General features: G+C 46.1%; 1 protein-coding gene across 1 annotated transcript; it reads right to left on the bottom strand.

Moving 5' to 3' along the window:
- Positions 1-2,330: 2,330 nt before the first annotated feature.
- Positions 2,331-13,487, bottom strand: LOC128274613 (calcitonin gene-related peptide type 1 receptor). The gene is made up of 11 exons (XM_053012857.1): positions 13,436-13,487; positions 11,584-11,764; positions 10,633-10,639; positions 9,510-9,637; positions 9,249-9,339; positions 8,299-8,390; positions 6,879-7,005; positions 4,445-4,546; positions 3,291-3,409; positions 2,775-2,955; positions 2,331-2,591 (listed from the first exon to the last, which is right to left on the bottom strand). Exons 1-11 carry the CDS (start codon positions 13,485-13,487, stop codon positions 2,331-2,333), a joined length of 1,341 nt encoding a protein of 446 aa, XP_052868817.1.
- Positions 13,488-20,188: the final 6,701 nt, after the last annotated feature.

Here is a 20,188-nt window from a genome sequence, read left to right on the forward strand (position 1 = left end):
TCGTCTCGGTCTCTCGACTCCCGACCACGGCGGCGTGTGGACGCATCCTCTTTTTAATCCGTTTTCGTGTAATATATGTTTTTTAATTCTTGTGCAATAAATTGTATTTTCAACCAAAGAACACAAAAAAGGCCGACGTGTTTATTGGACTAAACCTTCCGCTCTTTTTTATCACTGGTCATAGCGTCAATGGTCATACATTTGGCACTACTGGACGATTCTTCAGGCTGTAACGTTTGTGAACAAAGTGGCGTAAGTCAGGTTGTGCAAATGGGCAAAACGCTTAAAGAACATGGCCATGAAACATTTTAACGTTAAACAAAATAGTTAAGCCCGCTAGCTACAAACTACCAAAAGCGCATAATGAGAATCGATTTTGTGTCGATCGATCACCGTAAAACTTGGTGTTATTTGACAACCTATCGCAATACGCCACGGTGCAGCCATTACCAAAAGACAGATTGCGATTGCCAATGCGAACGTTTAAGCCAATTTAAAATTTATTATCCCACACAATGAGCCCATTTCCGAAGCGACTTCTGACAAATTAGACATCTATTCGGAAAAACTATTATAAAAAACCAGCCAATAAAAGACAATGATAAACAGAAATTATACTGTAGCTGCAATCCTTTATTATGTTAAATCGAGTTATTCCATTTCAAACTTCAGGTTTTATTTGTATCTGCATTTTCTCCTATCCAGTTGTGGGCGCCATCGGCCTTCCGCGAGATGTTGGTTTCGTTATGACCAGTTGGGCATGGGCAGCACTCTGCAAAATAGTATCAAGTATCAATAGTATAGTAATAGTATCACACAACGGTCGATATCCTTGATAAGTCCGATGCTTACCAGAAGAACCACAAGGGCTCCAAAAACGACAACGAAAAGGGAAAGCTTCATGGTAACGGTTGTTCCGCTGCGGCTAGCACACTAATGTCAGGAATGTATAATATTAAACCTTCAACATGGCGAACTCAGCTTACAGCGCAGAGTACAGCTGAACAAACATCCGTCTATGCGCCTAGATTTCTAACCCATAACCCGCGCACGGTACAAAGAGCCGATTGTGAATAAGACCAAAATGGCAACTTTCGTAACACGCCGTTTCGTACACCAAGTTCACAGATGAAAATAGTCCGAGCTGAAAAGCAAATAAAACACAGATGACGGTGTCATCGATAAATAATCTCCAAGCGAGGCCTATCCAGCGAACATTTATTGAACGCAGCAACCATTGATTAGTGTAGAAACTCCACATCTTCCAACTCTTTCTTGCAATCCAAGTAGTGAATACACGTCCCGTTCCGGTTCCTCGCGTGCCCCCGGATACAAATGCACCGGTCCATTTTCACTAGCGGACAGTACTGGCCGTACGTTCCGCAGGAAGTTCCACAGGCTTTTCCGAACTGGACGTGCGTTTCATTGGCCGAACAACTTGGGCGAACGGTAGCGCTACGATGAGGCTGCGCAGTTTTAATTGTACGCTGAGGTGGGGTGACGTAAAACCATGGAAACCAACGAAAGATTAGGTTTCTTCGATCGATTTGACTTCGGACGCGACCCGCCCAGGACTGCAGATAGTTCTGTAGCATGGTGCTCCGGGAGGGACCAACCGCCACGAGGCTGAGCGTAATGCCCACGAGCAATACGCAACGCGGCACACGCTCCATTGTTAACTGATCAACACCAAGCCCCTGCACTTGGTTTGGCGCTCGACTGTAAATAGCTTTATAATGGTACCTAATTAGGGCAACGAATCACATTACCATTATAGCTCAAAGTCCCAGGCCATCGTTTTGAAAGAATCGTTATGAAAATCGAGTTTTAAATTCAACCGTTTGCCGCACAACAACGCTTCCCGAAGCGTTTCGGTGTGTCCGAGGAAGCGTTACACCTTTTCCGATGTTGGTTTGCGGAATATGGACGCAAAAAGTCCTACTTTCTCTTCTCTCGTGAAAGTTGGCGAGGAATTAAACGAAACCGATTAATCTCCCGATCCGTGTGCGGTTTGTTGTGGCTACGCTTCCCAATACCGCCGCCACGCATCGATTGCGTGGAACGATAAACTTTATTTCTTTCCCTTCTTTTCCAGACATTAATCTCTGGACGTTGCCCGCGTCCCTTGTATAGTCCAGCGTAAATAACGTGCTTACGGAGGAAAAATAAACTCTCGACGCCACAGCGTCGTATCGGGGACTCCGCGGGCGGGCGGAAGAGACGGATTATGGACCTTCCGCTTCCGGCGCGTCCCTTTCGTCGGGTGTCGCGGTTTGCTGCTTGCTGGCGTGGCTAATACTGTTCGGTGTAGAGCGGCGCACGTTCAGCAGTCATACGGCCACATCGCGGCTCTGGGTAGCGGGCTGACCGCTCTCGAGGAACGGGTGCGTCACGACGTCCGGGAAGAAGCGGCTCAAGTAACATTGCACCGCAAAAATCACGTCGTGATTGACGAAGCAGAACAGACACGATACGCACAGACCTTGCAAGCTGATCAGCAGCGCGGCTCCAATTTGGTAATACCGCTCCAGCTGGCAGCCCTTATCCGGCCGGAACGGCAGCAGGATGTGCTGCAGGCCAAACAGTGGGATCTAGTTTTTCCGGCATGGTTCCGGATCGACAGTGGAAAGGAAGAGAGAGAGAGAGATAGAGAACAGAATAAACAGAACGCCCAATCGGTGACGCCAAAAGCCATCGTCTTCACCGTTCCCGGGGGACCGTTTTTCCGGGAAAACTCCGGTGTTGCAGCCTTTCGGGGGCCACGCAATACTTACGAGAATTAGCGTCGCTCGAGTGGCTTTCCGTAGGCCCAGCGGGGCCGGGTTTGGAGACGTGGAGTTAAGCTTTGTCAGCAGCACACGCAGCGTGTTGATGAGAAATACCAGCGAGGCCAGCAGGGAACAGCAAACCGGAACCGTGAGCAGCCACATGGCGTGGCTTTCGTCCATCCAGCAGCTGGGCAGCGATTGAGACGATAACGGAAATCGGCTATTGATTTTTGTATTAAATTAATCTTCACACACGTAAAAGGGGTGCCCCATTGGAAATCACATCTTCGGCCCATCATCGTCACCGCACAAATTTACGACGACGACGCCGTAGAGCCGTACGGATGGTCCTGAGTCCAGGACAGAAAAACCTCTAATGTGGTGCTCTTCAAAGAGCAATAGAAAAACCGAAAAATAATCCGAAAAGCTCAACCCACCAACAGCCCGATGATGGCATCATCCGCGGAGAGAGCCTGTATCTACAAACAAGGTCATAAAAATGCCCACCATAAAAAAACTTACTGGTCCGTGTCGAGCGGCATGCTGTTACGAACGATGGCATACAGACTGACCAGGAGCACCGGCAACAGCCATCCGATCGTGACGAACCAACGCAGTGCGACAATATCCTTGATGAAGACCTTAAACAATGACAACGAGAAGCAAAATATGATCGAACTGTATTGAATCGGGTCGGCAGACGAGCGGGAGGCCTGGACCTCCATCTCGTGGAAGCCAGCCACTCCAGGTTGGTCCACTTTGTCGTATCAATTCCTGCGCCCATCTGGACTGCGGTTGCGATGGCGAGTGTCCAAACAACAGGAACAACTCGCTGCGCGCGAGGCGGGGACACTTCCTTATCGGGGAGAAAATGTGCCCCTCAATGAGGAAATGACCCCATTCTGTGTACAGTGGTGTCTACGACATGGAAAGCGAGTGTCACGATACTGATTTTGTAGACGGACAAGAACTGGACAGCCGATGTCAGGCGATGTGGTCATCGTGTTGGCCATCGGGCGATGGAAGAGGGTTTTCCCCCGTTAGCCCTAGGGTCGCTCAGGAAGCAAGGAGGCTAATCCAATACATGGGAGACGGGGGCGGTTGCAGCCAGAAAGCCAACCATATCTGATATCGAATAAAGTTTGACGTCTTCTCCGTGTAACGTGCTTACACTGGACCGTAAACACCTTTAACATTATCGCAAGTTGAGCAGACGCTCCCGATGGGTCCATTAGTTGACCGGTAAATGAATAATAAGAGGTCTGCTGGACGAGTTCTTTTGAAAAGGAGCAAATGTGTTTATCTTTCTGTGTAGTTCTTTCAACGATTGATCGTTTATTTCGGTGACTAAAGGTAAGGCGACTTATCTTTAAATAAAAGGTCATTTAAATTGCTGTAAAAATGGAAAATGCAACAAAGTTCAGAGCAAAGTGAGACAATGTTTTCTCACTATGATGGAATTTTGTCTCATCGCAAAAACTGCGGAATATTTAAACAACCTTACGGAACGGACCCCGCTGAACGTCGGGCCATAAACTATGCCCCGTTTTAATGTGCCGGTAATAAGGATCCAGATATCGGTGCGTAAGGGGAAAAGAAAACTAATTGATCCCTCGGGAAAGTGGTACACTTTTGTCGAACGGACTGCTTACGATGGCAACGGCCATAATACTTACAATAACGAGCACCAGATGCAGGTGTAATCCTTCACAGAACATCCAAAGATAATTCACCAGCATGAGGTAGTGCAGCAGAACGTGCAATCCGATACACCAGCCCTACGAAAGCGAAACGGGGGAAAAATTAGCGCCACACAGACCGCTGGAGACGGGCAAATGGAAGGCTGCTGGACCCAGCAACCCGCCGTTGTTGTTGGATGGATCGATCGGAAAAACGGATCAATGCGCGAGAAGAGAGCAGCAATTTTAATGAACAGCACTCCGCATCGCCACTTCAGTCGGTTGTTGCGTTACGGCCGTTAAACCCTTTCTCGAGAATCAAGCAATTAATGGAGAGCAACCGGGGGGGGGGGGCCCATCTCGATGCGTGTCATCGCTTTGCAACTTTACCATTTAACTTTTCCTCAGCTCAGTACAATAATGCTGACCACCGAACGCAACAAAGCCACCGGGTGGGAACGGGTTTATTCCGTCCACAATGCCGAGAGGCTTCTCAGCACGGTGGCTTTAAGCAGAAAACGGTACCCACAGCGCCAACTATGGTGAAACTAATCAAAATCCCTGGCACATAGTTTGGGTCGAGTGCAAACAGCAGGCCGTGGCTTTTTGGCACCAGGCACCAGGATGCTGGGCAGCGGCCACTGTGATCCACAGACACACTTGCAGCCGGCTAACCTTCTTTCAAAAACTATCTTAATGTAGGCTGCAGATGCACCAGCATGATGGGTGGCGCTTTTCTAGGGCCTTAGTTTTTCTACGGACACAGTACGTGATTATGACAGTGAAATACTTTTATGTTAACTCTAAATTACACAACCCGCCGCGTCATTGCGTTCGCTTTGAAGGCTTTCGCGCGAAATGTGCAACCATGCAAAACCGCGGTCCGGCAACCGGATGGCACATCCGGGTATGGCGCTGCGATAGGACGAGTGCAACCGAGGGTTTATGGGCCCTTCCGGGTCATCCAATGGGACACACATTGTGGGGCATATGTGGCAAACAAACCATAAAATAGCAGGGTTTCTTTTTTTTGGGTGTTCGGGGAGCAACAGTGAAAGTTGTTTACTATGGTCCATACCGGCGTATCCGGTGGTGGCCAAAATCGGTGCTCGTGTGTACCGTGTGCGCTAAAAAGAAACAAACGCGTAGGTTGGCGGTGTTAAATTCTACACTCTCGACCAACAGAAAATGTGTCCCGAGTTTCGGTTCGTCCTGGCTTCTTTCCTTACGAAACTTCACAAAGTGATGACAAAGCTTTGGTGCAAGCTAGTTAGTATTGAAAAAAATGTAACCATTACCACAAATTTGACTTTAGCCACAACACACATTGCACATACTTCACAATCGTGCCTTTTTTCTGCCCATTTGCATTATTAAGCGCATGGTTGGGTCATCTCGTCGCTAGCAACACGTTTTCCAGAAGTGATTTATTCGACATGCGAATCATTAATTGTGATCCGTGTGGCCCAACCTGCAGCCACAACCACCATATTGCTAAGCAGCAGCAACACATGTAGGCAGCAGACAATCCTCGAAAACAAACCTAATTAGGTCTGTTTGAAACACAAATGTAGCGGGGACCGCATTTTCCGTATCATGTAGTCCGTCATGCAAAAGTCGATGGCCGACTCCTCGCTGATCATGCTTCGGGGAACCATTTGTGGTCTGTGGCCACCACGCTTGGTTCATTGAAAACTTCGGAATTAAACATCCGTCATCCGGAAAGTTCTGCGCCAGCGCCGCAGTTATTACATATTCATTCATTAAAAATAATACAACAAATTACGAGCTACGGTTTAGTCGATTTAATAAAAAAACACGCTTCCAGGCGCTCACTTTTAACCTTTTGCCTTTAAACGGCAGCAGCAACACGGAGAATGGAATCGAAATGAAGCATGATAAGCAAGTTTATAAATAAATAAACACGAGCAAAAGAAATGGCTGAACAGCCAACAGCGAGCGACTATGCAACTGGTGGCCCCTGCTGCCTTCCTACTTCCGGCAGCCGTGAGTTGTTCGGATTTCTGGCATCCGAGACACGGGTTTCTTATGCGGCCCACTGGCGCTACGTTATGCTAATGCACCGTTCCATCGGCTTTCATCGGCATCTTCGAGACGGTACATCGTTTTGTAACAAGATCCCTCTTTTGTTAGCCGCCTCTCGGGCTCGGGCCATTTACATGGTCCGTTTCGAACAGCACTCGAACGAATGATCATCGACCATCGGGAACGGTCCGCCAGCCATGCAATATGAACAATATATGCAAATTCCTCCGCTATCCGTTTGCATCCTGATGCTCGATTTCCGTCGTGCTGCTCTCGTGGCATGATCGAATCGATCGATTCCACTCCATCTACACGGCCCAAAAACACTTGTCGCGATTACTAATTCCCCGACAGCCTGCCACTGCCACCCTGCGCCAACACTTACCGAGTTCGCCTTCAGTACGTCCGGGTCCTCGACGACAAACTTGTACCAGACAATCCAAAACAGACAACTCAGTGCTAATGAGGTGAATAAATTGATGTGAATCCGTATCCGGGTGCATTTTAAGGTCCTGCAATGAAAGCCAAAACGGCACACACCGATTCTCACTAAAAGACTGGCCACGGTGAGCCACTAGGACCCGGTCGGTTTTTTTTTCGGGGAAACGAGGAAGTTTTTCAACTTCATTCGTTGCTCTGACATTTACCAGGGGGGCATTTTTTTGTTTTTTGGTTTGAATAATTCAACGGCCGTATTGGATTTCGTTTTCCTCTTTTCTGTTTTGCCTATACATTTGTCGCTCTTCTATTCATAATTGTTGTACGGCCAAACAACGTTTGAACTTTATTTCTTAGTAAAAGGAGAACAACCAACTTTTGCCAACCAAAAAAGAAAGGAACGAATCCAACCGCCAAATATCAGCTTTCGGCGGGTTTGGTCGGGCAATTCCTTGGAATCTGTTTAGCATCGATTTCCCACTCAGCAAGCCGGCCCGTGGAACGAAGAATTTGTTATGTGGCTCCCGATCCCCAAATCTCAGACTCTAACAGGCCCTCGGGGAGCCTTTTCAGTGTTCGGGTTTTCACGAAATTGTTTTTATCGGCCAAATTGCAGACTGCAGAGGGCCGTGTCCAAAAAGCGTGTGATACTGAAGAAAGACTGGACAAGATAGTAAATAAGATATTCAAGCCCAACACTGGCCGTGAGGTGAAAGGCGTGGGAAAACCTTCGACAGCTTCCTTTGGGCGAGCTCCAAATCTGGTCGAAATAATGCATGGGTGCCAAATAACAACACGAAACGCGTTGAAAAGGATTGCAAGACGAAAAGACGAAAGTTTCACTTCCAGTGTGGCTCCCGTGGGTAGCCAGTCCAAAGAACCGAACCGCACCGATACATTTCAAAGGGATCAAAGGGCCATCCATTATTCAGCTCAGCTGTCTGACGGCCCCCGGAATGGGCAAGAAGCGTGTTAACGAGCCGTGCTCTTTTTGCTGTCAGCTGAAAGCTCAACTGACCACGGACGTACAAGTGTGCGTTCCATGAGCTTCTTCCAACAAAAATCCGAATCCGATGGATCGATGTAAAGTGTTTAAAGTGTCCTTTCTTCGTTGGTTGTTCCGATTTCGATCAAAACCACAATCGATGGCAAGCAACCCTTGGCAACCGTTAGTCATCTACAAAGGACGACTGAGATCTGTGTGAAAATGGTTCATTAGCTCAGCACGACTGCGAAGAAGTAGGCCGCGAGGCATTGCCTTTCATCGTTCTAAGCTCTCGAGCTAACAATGCGATGCAACGAATTGACCAACCCACTGACAACGGCCCATTAAACACAAGAACACACCGGAACCGGAAGGAACTTACCGAAAGCTGTGGAAAATACAGAGCGATATAATGAGTGTTAAGAAGGAAACCATGTAGCCGCCGATGTAAATCTCGTTCACCAGCCGCCGAAGCTGGAAGGAAACATCCAATTTCGTGCATTAGACAAGCGGATAAAATCAAGCAAGAAAATTACATCTCATCTGACGAGCAAAAAATTATGACTCCGAGGCGGACTTTTATTTTAAATATTCAGCACGAGGACCTTAGTTTACCACCTTCCTGCGCTGGCATAAAAGAGAGGACAGAAAATGGCTCGCATCGTAGCAAGAGCAAGCTCATTCGCTTCGGACTCGGAAATTTACCACTAAGGCCAAGCGGCCCATGACGAGCTGGAGAAAGCGAGTGAAACAATTTGTTGGTGCCAAAGCCAAAATAATGTTGATTGGGTTTCGGCCCCGTTTTTGTGCGCCCGCTGTCGGCGTCCGCGGGACTATGATTACTCGTTACGGCGCGATTTATAACGTCATCAGCGTGAATTAGATCAGAGAGAGCAAAGTCTACAGAGCGTCGACTGGTGGTGCGGCGCCTGTGGAGCACCTTCGAGCGATAAGAACAACACGGCGCAAGTCGAACATACCCTAATGTCCCTCAAGCTGCCGGCACACAGACCGATGGAACCGATCCCTACAATAATTGATTTATTGGCCTTTCGCGAACAAAAGACGTGACGGTGTCAAACCATCGAAGCAGCTTGAGGTTATCGTCGTCGTCGTAAGTGGAGAACACCGTTTCTCATGTCATGAACTCGAACGCTATCGGGTCCGGTCCGGAGACAAAGTGCCACAGCACGATAAGGAATTAGAAAACTCTTTCCCCTAAGACGGAACTGGCCTGGGCTGGGTTAATTATCTTTTCGTGTTCTCGTATGAGTAAATTTCGTGCAAATGACTATTTCTTGTAGACCGGGGGACACTAATCATATTTCTCACCTGCATGTCGTCGGTGTCGATGCAGTTCGTGTAGTTGGACCACTCCCGGCCGGACTGTGGGTGCACGAACCAGGACCCGTTCTCGTTGCAGCTGCGAAAAATCAGTGGTGTCACCAGGAGGGACAGGAAGCGTGACAAAATTACCCCCAAATTCATATGCTAATTTCCCCCGAGCCTTGAAGCACCTTTCATCGGAAAACCGAAAAAGAAAACCCCGAAAAGCTTCGCCAACCGGCACACCGACACACCGGATATACTTACGTCCGATGGGCGAGGCGCTCTGGGTCGAAGCCCAGGATGAAGTTTGGACAAAAATTTTCCGCCACCGTACCGGCCGCCGTCGGTTCCCAGCAGGACCATCCGTCGAAGCGGCGAGGGCAGTACGCTGCCTTGGTGCCTTTTATTTTTGTGTCGGCCAGGGGAAGAGATAGAAAAAAAAATAGACTCTCGAAGGTTAGGGACGGTTCGGGATAAAAGAGACTCTAGCCCTAATGGGGCGTTAGTTGCGAAAGGTAATGGCTGTTACGCGCCGTATCGCTAATGCAAGAGACGTGTTGCTTTAAAGCACAGCGCAAATTTGTCGTACAACGAGACCGGTTGTAGTACACACTGTTCGAACACCTCCCAGGTGACCTCCGGCAACGGCTCGAGGCTGTGGTTGCGGCCCGGGCCATTTGTGAACCTCCGTACGCCAATAAACATATACCGCACACTTCACAGCTCGCTCGGTCAGGATTTTCCGAGCCATGTTCCGATTGATGTACCGGTTGGTTTTGCTGATTAATATTAATGTTACGCGAATTATCGATACGAACAAAACCGCATCATAATCCCAGACCACAAAATGTGGCGTTTTGTCAATGGTAATACGGTGACAAACTCGCTTTCAACCGTTGGCTCGTGTCAACGGTGCTACATCCAATAAACATTATTCGCGTCTGTCAAAGGATGCCGATGCCTTGCCGATTTCGTCGGCCTGCTGTGATGAAGCGCTCTATACGTTTGCATGGTTCGTTGTACAGAATTTTCTACAATGGCCAAACAATATAGCGAATTCGTTTAGCACTCGACAAATCTTTCTTTACTCTTCTAAATCTAAATCTTCATAGTCAGGCCTCCCATTTTTCTTCGCTAAGCACAAAACAACCATGCGCCTCCATTAAGCTTATGCAACACGACAAATCACGTTTGAGACAAAGATTTATAAAAATAATAATCTGACTTTCATTTTTCTCCGTTTTTGTCACTCTTCCATTTACACAAAATTGTCAGTACACGCATACCATGCGATTAAATTGAATAAAAATTATCTACCGTGTAGCAAAACAATTAGCGTCCCGTTCCAAAATCCATCAACTAATTACTAAACTTCATGCTCAAGGACACTGGCACTAGCGGGTTATGCTGTGCAAGTGCACGCCACAAACTCTTCTGTTGGATCACTTGCTGGCACAAGTTTCCTCGTCACCTACAATTTAAGATTAGGTTTAAGAATACACGGGACCGGCGGGATTGGGCATATACGGCCCTGGCGCCATATGCCGCTCACCCATCCGCCTCCCTCCCTGGAGACTCGCTGACTCCGGACGGTTGACTTTCTCGGCATCTCCCGGCTTAACTTGAGCCATAACTCAATTTAAACACCAGATTACGCCGCCGACTTTCGGGAAGGTCGTGCAGCGTTACGAAAGTCAATCAATAATCTCAAAGAGCAGGAGCAGGAGATTCATTTAAAAATCGTCCCAACTTTCGTGCGGATCACTTACCGTCTTTGTAAGTGTTCTAAACTGTTTCCTAAAGGAAATGACTGGAAATGGAGCAGCTTCAATATCCTTCAATTGACAAGAATCGTACAGTTGACGGTTCCAGTGACGGACAAACCTGCATTCTTCTAGAAGGCGGCGCCGTGAAACGAGTTGAGGATGTTGGTAGAAAATTAAAGCAAAGCAACCTGCGGCGGTGCTCTCACCACCATTCAACCACACGTTTTCTAAACTGCAAAACCGCCACAAACCCAGTACAATGCTAAGATTCTCAAACTCAAACTGCACCACCCAGTGCTCGGAAAGCCCACAATGAGTTTTCTCAACCGCGCAAGGATTCGTTTTAAGTTTTTGCACAAACTTACTGACACCAGAAGCCTGAAGCCGTTGAGTCAAGAAAGTGAGTTAGCTCCTGGTACGGTCGAGAAAATTGTCACCAGAAAGCTGCAGCAGTTCGTTTTTCGTGTGTGGTAAATTTAACAATAGATGCAAACTGTTTCAACTTCAGACCAATCTGCAGAATAGCTGTCCTGGAGAAATAATGCGGAATAATGAGATTAAAAGGTCGCTACCTACCATCCACGACCTGGTCAGAGGCATTCGCGCGCATGCAGGAGTAGTACAGATGATGCATGAGCTCCTCCGGACTGCCGAATTCGAGCCTATCGAACTGTATCTGGCCACCTTGACCATCGGCGCCATCTTGTTCGCCCACTGCCAACATTGTGGCCCGGCTGAAATGTCTATTTGTTGCTGGAAGAGAAACGGAACAAACAAGCACCAGAGTAAACACGTACACTTCACTTCGGGAAACGAAAGAAATTGGATCAATGCCTCTTAATTCGATATCCAAGCTGAACGATATCTCGAGTTATTTATTTCTCTCGCCCTCTCTTTGTATTAGCCGTAACAGTAACAGTAACAGGCCGTGGAAGTAAACGAAACGTGTTCTTCAGCAAACCACGTGTTGCTGTTGTTTGCGTTGCTGCGCACTTTTCGGCCTTCCGATGAATGTTTTCGAGTCCTGAACAACATTAAAATTTAATCTAGCCATTAATAGGGGCCCCCAATTGATAGGCCAAAAACGAACTGAACTCTATGGATCGTGGATGCGGAGCTCTTCCAATCAGCATGACGCTGAACCATGAAATTATTCATCAATCCGCTTGACATGCTGTCCACATTATTAGATACACCTGCAACTGCAATCTTCTCCTAATTATGCACATTCTGCAGTAGTTTTGTGATGCAAGTTTGATTGCAATTTGATAACGAAATAATTAGTGGCGCCGATGAATCGATAGTAATCATAAGCCGTCACAGTAATAATCAAATCCAGAAAAAGTCAATCAAAGGCAACAAAATAGTTGTGCCGTGCCATCATATTAATACAATATTTAAATCAAGCAAGAGGTAATACTGAGTTAATATTATTGCCATCGGAAGCTTTGTGAAGGAAGCGATTGCGTTGAAATATAGTAAAGTTATTATAAATTGTTCGCATTACAGTTTATATTCTTTTCAACACTCGGATTCGAGTGTAATTAGGAGTCAAATCGGAATACCCTGTTCCGATGTGACAATTATACTCTCTACCTTTCGGTTGTTCGGAACGGTCTCACTTCGCAACGGCTGCGACCATGGATTGAGTCGGCAAGAAACCCAACAACATCATTAGTGTTTCGATCATTGATTTCATTCCTTGTTCTCGCAAAACCATTGCCAGCTTCTGGTAGCCCTCGGCCAAGTAACGAATTGGCACACGGAAATTTGATGAACAAACTTCCCTTCGTGTGCTTGCACTGCCGAGCGGAAATGGCAATTCGATACTTTACCTTCCGGAACCGGTTCCGTTGACTGGAACAACATTTCCTAGGGGAGCAACGAGAGCGAGCTCAACTTTAACATTTGTCACCTTTACCGTCCGCCAATCGCCGGTACGACCTTTGCCCATCACAGCCATCCGGTGCCAGAACCAGAGAGCCATGGGCGATGGATTTATTCCAATCGTGCACACGATCCAATGCACCATTATAATCACACCACGGTGTTTTCACGCTAAATGCAATTATTTCCCGTGAAATCCTGTCCGGCCTTTTTCCGGCGGCAAAAAAGTTTTAAATAGAGCGGTTGGTTTGGTGTAACATAATTACAATTACGGGCAGGTCAGAAAAAAAGTTGAAAGGTTAAAGTTAAATCGTCTTGGACATCGAATGAAATGGCATTTAGTTCCCCATCCACCTAATTCATAATGCAAGACACAGAGTCGTCATCAAATTACATCTAATAAGCCAAACCGTGACGCGCAAGAAATATCACCGAAATCCATTAAGACGTGTTTGATCGTTAGCCGAGGCAAGTGAGGAAGATACATATTTAATGGCGAATACTGTTTATCGCGCAATTGCGAATTCAAATATTTACCGTTCGCAAGATCAGCTCGCACTGCAGCGGGTTCTGAGGTGTCTTGGATCATTCGTTCCATACACACAAGCTCTTCTGCCTGCCACAAGTCTAGTAACCGGCGTCACTTGCGGGAACCAGATTGATGCTCCCCATTCAATTAACCAGCTTCTCGCACCCAAGAAAATTGGTCTGAATTATTTAACAGCACTCATCAGCGGGTCTTCGGGCACTGCTTTCTGGTGGTTTCAGCTTCAGTTTTAGTTTGGGATTATTCTTTACGCCGTAACACACTCAGTAAACTGAACACTACCAACTGCTGCTGCTGTAACGAAACACACGCATTGTGCTTTTCATGCCGTACGCAGTCACAGACTAATAATAATCACTCGCAATTTGATGACGCCTTGTATGATTAGAATTTAACACGCACGTTCACTGTTGACCACTTGACAGCATTTGTATCAAAGATTATCACGATCATCGGTCATGGCTATCAACAATCAACGACAGCACGCGGCCGCATCGGCTATCGCCCAATTGTTCCCGGAACCTCACCGGACTGGTCAAAACCGCCGTCGAGGGCGTTCCGAAGGCATTCAACAGCCGCACGTAACTGTCAGATGTCGGCCGGAGCCTGGAAGCTAAAGCCGTGATCGGACTTCCTGTATCGTGGACCACCTCGGGTGGTCGGATCGGTTCAAAGCAGCCGAACGTCGTCGGCGGGCAATCCGCACGCTGTGCCATGGTAACGGCGTTAGCGACACCATTTGAAAGAGAGTGAGAATGTAAGACAGATACAAGCACACAGATACTACGTTAAACGGGAGAGCCACTACTACCTTGCTCAGGACATAAACAGAGAGAGACCAGTAAACGTGTACTCCTTGAATGCCTTTTTCCCGCCATTTTATTCACTCTTCGAAAGCGTGGTTTTGTAATACTTTGCACTCTTTCAAATCCAATCAGAGTCAAATCGAACGTATCGCGCACACAATAAAAACAAACAAACTTCGGTTGTCTTCGTATCGGTCACCTGCAGATAAGGCATCGCGATAACGGAACAGGATTGAACATTTCGGCAGTTAGTCACACATTCAGCACGCAGCGAAACGGACGAAATGAAACGACCTCGAATTCTACTCTCGCTTCTGGTGGCACTTTGTGCCGTACATAGTGGTAAGTAGGAAGGGGCGGCAAAAAAATGTGTTTGATTATGAATATTTAAATTCTATTCCTTCCAAGCTACCTCATTGTGGTGTTTCTCGTGCGATCAGCTCGATAGTGACGATGTATGTGAAGAAAATTTCATAGAATGTGATGTCAGCTCAGCTGGCGCTGGAATGCTACGGATTGCGGCCCTCAAACCTACGATTCAGATAATTCAATCGACGAGCTTCAATTGTTTCAAAATGATCATTGACAATCCGTCGGACAGGCGCTACCGGGCACTCGGTTGTTCGTACGACAGTGTCGATGTCTGCCAAGGGGAACCGCGAATTGGTGTACAGACGGAATGCCGGTGGTGCAACGATCGCGATGGATGCAATTCGGCCAATCATTTTAAAGCTAGCTCAGTGCTTATTGTGGGGTTGATGATGATAGGTTTGCTGAAAAAATACTAATAAGAAATACAAATGCCGGTACCAAAGTGTTTGTGTACTTTATTCAGAACAAATACGAACTGAACACATCGAAGTAACCTGTGTTGTTGCAGTAATCCGCCACAGAATGGTCAACAGCGTGCCGTAATAAAATTATGTAATGCTTTTAATCCAACCATAACCCAATCGAACTCATTCAACTAACGAATGGTGACGAAAGGAAAACCACCACACTATCTATCGGCCGACCAATAGATAAGATGCAGAGAGATACGGGCGACGGAAGCGGTCAAATGCCGCGACATTTAGTCACACTTTCGGTGACCATCCATCAATACGCACCAAATTAAGCCGGCAAAAATTGTGCTCTCCGTTTTGGTGAAACGATTGCGGTGGATGTAATTCCGTCGGTAGTTTTACCGCCAGTTCGGTGCTAGTTAAATGACTCGTGTTGTTGGCGATGGTAATATAAAATTCTTAGGGCATAGCGACCGTTACCCTGCTAAAACGCGAACGAACCGTTACCGTGTGAACCGTTTGAATTAATTCTTGCAGCAAAGTCAGATAAATGCGAATGCGTTTGAATGCGATGATTTAGAATAAATGCTGAAAATGTAACATTCCGGAAGGCGGATTCGACTTCCACAGTTCCCTGCTATGATAACTGTTTTGTGTAAGCTTAACAAATCTTTACATTAAACCCACTGATAAACGAACGCGCACAACTTTTTAATCTGTCAACCGATTTGTATGAACAAGAAGAACGCACCTTTCAAAGTATGTTACTAACTAATAGATATGACTGCATTTCATATTTTCAAATCCCATTATTGCTCGTACCAACTATATAGGTAGACCTCGTTTAAGATGGCGGGTGCAACGAGTTGGTGGACGAAGGCCCTCGACCGCGAGTGGTGGAGAGAATCTTTGTTGTAGGGCAGGACCGTTCGGCGATTGTGATTGCCAATTGAGTAAGTAAGCATTGAACAGGGCATATGATAAAACAACAATCTGCAGTTAATACTTGAAGATGAACGCCAACAATTAAGAAACAGATAATGTTTCTTGATGATCCTTAGTTTCATTTTATTTTAATAACTTTTATCCATAAAATAACTGTGTTTTCTTGATGAGCTTTGATGAAAATTATAGCAAAATATTCAAAATTATTATAGCAGACCAGTAAAATTATTTTTTATTATTTATTTATTTATGTGTAAAATACAAAATAATTTCGTTACCCAGCGACGAACGTACAATCGCCGGGTTTACAATCTTATTGCCACGCACTCAAAGCATTACAATCTATCCAATCTATCGGTTAAGAGGTGGGTCCGGATAACCCATCAGAGAAGCAACAACACTCTGGTAATCGACAATGTTTTCGAAAACGACGAAGGCCGGTTGCCTTTATTTCCGTGGAATTTCTTCATGGCAAAATGGCACCGCCCCGGAACGGGTGTTGATGTGTACCCCACGGGGCCTGATGTACAGTTTTGGTTCGCAAACGGTTTATTTAGTTCTTAACGCAAACTTTATTTAGTTTATAGTTTCGATCATCCTCAACAGCATCCGAAGGGCTGCCATCTGTGGTGCTCCAACATGGAAAGTGCCAAAAGTGACCAAGATTTGGACTGATCCCATTCAACTGCGTGTACCTTCATATGATCGTCGTGGGTCAGGAGCAGCTTCATCGTCTCAGCTGACTCCGGTTCTTTAGCGTTGCCTCCCCTCGCTGGGAGAGCTTTCCTTCTTCTCGGCCGACAACTCCTGTGGCCGCCGAAGCAAACACTAGCAAGCGAACAACGCTGTTGGGTGGCAAATGTAAATTCGTTTTCGCGAAACGGTGCTCTTTTGTGACGCACCAAATTGTTACACAGCATCGCGTCTTACGCTTTCCTGTCATTGTGCTCCGACTCGCTTGAGCCAGCGCCGGGACTCGCCGTCGGGGCTGCGTCGAGGGCGCCTCGCTACGTAATTATGATGTACCGCAGCCGAGATTTTTCGTTTTCCTTCAACTGACGATCCGAAAATTCGTGGCTCCTTGGGATGGTCTTCTGACCCGTGAACATGCCACATATAATTGACCATGGGAAAAACATTGATTTCCCAAATTCAGTCTTCTTGGACCAGCCTTGGTTACTTTAAAGATTTCCTATTTTATTTATTTATTTCCCAGTTTCTGAAGAAAATTAATTTTATTGGGTCTGGTTCAGGTCGTTGCTGTTCGTAAATGTTTGATAACTGCTATTTCATACATTTCAGTTTTAATTTTTCTTCCACCCTTCCACCCTTCTTATTTATCCTTCTTACCCTTATTGTGAATTTTCGAATGTTTTACTAGTGTGCTGGATGTACGGAAGGCTGTTTCACAGACTTTACACTGGTATGGCTTTTCGCCAGTGTGAATGCGGATATGACTCTTTAGGCTAGATAACTGTGCGAACCTTGATGAACAGTGAGGACACCGGTGCTGTTGGTCCTTATTGTGAATTCTCGAATGTTCTGCCAGATTGCTTGATTGGCTAAAGGCTTTGTCACAGACTTTACACTGGTATGGCTTTTCGCCAGTGTGAGTGCGGATATGATTCTTTAGGCTAGAAGACTGTGCGAATCTTGAGGAACAATGAGGACACCGATACTGTTGGTCCTTATTGTGAACTTTCGAATGTTTTACTAGTGTGGTTGATGAACGGAAGGCTTTGTCACATACTTTGCACTGGTATGGCTTTTCACCAGTGTGAATGCGGATGTGATACTTAAGAGTAGATAACTGTGCGAACATTGATGAACAGTGAGGACACCGGTGCTGTTGGTCCTTATTGTGAATTCTCGAATGTACTGCCAGATTGCTCAATTGCCGAAAAGCTTTGCCGCAAACTTCACACTGGTATGGCTTTTCGCCGGTGTGAGTGCGTATGTGATTCTCTAGGCTAGACGAGTATGCGAACCTTGATGAACAGTGAGGACACCGATACTGTTGGTCCTTATTGTGAACTTTCGAATGTTTTACTAGTGTGCTGGATGTACGGAAGGCTTTTCACAGACTTTACACTGGTATGGCTTTTCGCCAGTGTGAATGCGGATATGACTCTTTAGGCTAGATAACTGTGCGAACCTTGATGAACAATGAGGACACCGATACCGTTTGTCCTTATTGTGAATTTTCATATGTTCTGCCAGATTGCCTGATTGCCTAAAGCTTTGTCACAGACTTTACACTGGTATGGCTTTTCGCCAGTGTGAGTGCGTATGTGAATGTCTAACTAATAAACGGGCAAACTTTGAAGTGCAATGAGGACACTGATGCTGTTGGTCCTTATTGTGAATTTTCGAATGTTGTGCTAGTATGCCTGCTGAATGGAAGGCTTTGTCACAGACTTTACACTGGTATGGCTTTTCGCCGGTGTGAGTGCGGATATGAATCTTTAGATTAAACGAGCTTGCGAACATTGATGAACAATGAGGACACTGATGCTGTTGGTCCTTATTGTGAATTTTCGATGTATTGTTAGTGTGACTGATGAATGAACGCTTTGTCACAGACTTTACACACATAAGGCCTTTCGCCACTATGAGTTCGAATGTGAATCTTTAAGTGTAGATGAACTGCGAAACTTTAAAGGGCAATGAGGACACTGACACCAGCGCCTTGTTATGAATTTTCGAATGTTGTGCCAGATATTCTGATGCATGAAGGCTTTGTCACAGACTTTACACTGGTATGGCTTTTCGCCAGTGTGAGTGCGGATGTGGACTTTCAATTTAGAAAGCTGCGCGAACTTCGATGAACAATGAGGACACTGATGCTGTTGGTCCTTATTGTGAATTTTCGAATGTCCTCCAGAGTGCTGATGACTTGAACGCTTTGTCACAGACTTTACACTTATAAGGCCTTTCGCCAGTGTGAGTGCGTATGTGAATATTTAAGTTATTTACCGCTGTATATGTTGCGGAACAATGAGGACAATGGTGCTTTTGTTTTTTGTGAGGGCTTTTGAGCTTATCCTGTTCCAAACATCATTCGTTGTTTGCAGCTGATGCTGCTCATCGACCTCTTCGTCCTCTGATTTGATTGCAATTGGATTTTCCTCTGCCTCGAATAAATCATCAGGGATTTTGCCACAACATTCATATGTCCTGTTCGCTTGATGAACAATAAACACTTCTTGTGCAAATCCTTCGCTGCATCCGGTGAGGTAACTTCAGTTTTAATTACAAATCTGTGCCAACCGTTTGTTCGGTAGAGTGGTCGAGAGGATTCGTTCTTGCTGTTCTGCTGTTCGATAAATTTATCGACCATATCATTGTTTTCATTGCATTGAAACTGATCCATCTTTTTCAAACGCGATTCGCACATCGTGCACAAATACGATGGAACTCCAGGTAAAATATTAATCTGTAAAAATAAGAGTCTCATAAAACAATCTTCTTTGTGGAACAGGGTGAATGTTTCAACAACATTCACAGGGTGCGTGTTTCAACAAATGTACTACCTGAGCACCGGTGCATTCGGAGAGCTTTTGAAGTTTATATTGTCCGGATCGTCGTTCGCTAGAGCATCCAAAGCATCATCGTTCGACAGACACCATCGACATATTTTGCCGTTCTAGAAAAAAATTTGCTATATACCTTTTAATCCTTTATTGAACACAACTTACTCAACACCATCCTCTTTCTTAATCAATGCCGAAGACTCCATTTTCACTGCAATCGTTTATTTAAGCGATTTTGTAAAATCGTCCACTTTGCACTTGTTTATTAAACAAAGCTTGGTTCTGCCTTTTGACAATCAGTCGATTTTTGACAGCTTGCGCTTGTAAGTGAGCCGCCGGTATGAGTGAGCCGCCGCTATGAGAGAGCCGCCGCTGTGAGTAAGCCTCCGCTCTTTTCAAACTAAACAAAGCAGTTCCTGGCGCGCGTCGCTGCGCCTCATTTCATCCTTATTTCTCGATTGGGAGGCGTTTTCAGAGGACTTCTTGGTGACGTATCCGATCAGCTTCCCTTTTCGCTTCCCGTTACTCCTACTTTTCAAACGATCGGGCTTCCCGGTGACGTATTCGTTCAATTTCCCTTCCCGCCTCCCGTTACTCCTCCGTTTCCCGGTGACGTATCCGATCGGCTTCCCGTTGCATACATGTCAAAACTCGCACCACCTGAGTTTGGCTCA

This window comes from Anopheles cruzii, chromosome 3 (assembly GCF_943734635.1).
Source record: "Anopheles cruzii chromosome 3, idAnoCruzAS_RS32_06, whole genome shotgun sequence".
Taxonomy (NCBI): Eukaryota; Metazoa; Arthropoda; class Insecta; order Diptera; family Culicidae; genus Anopheles; species Anopheles cruzii.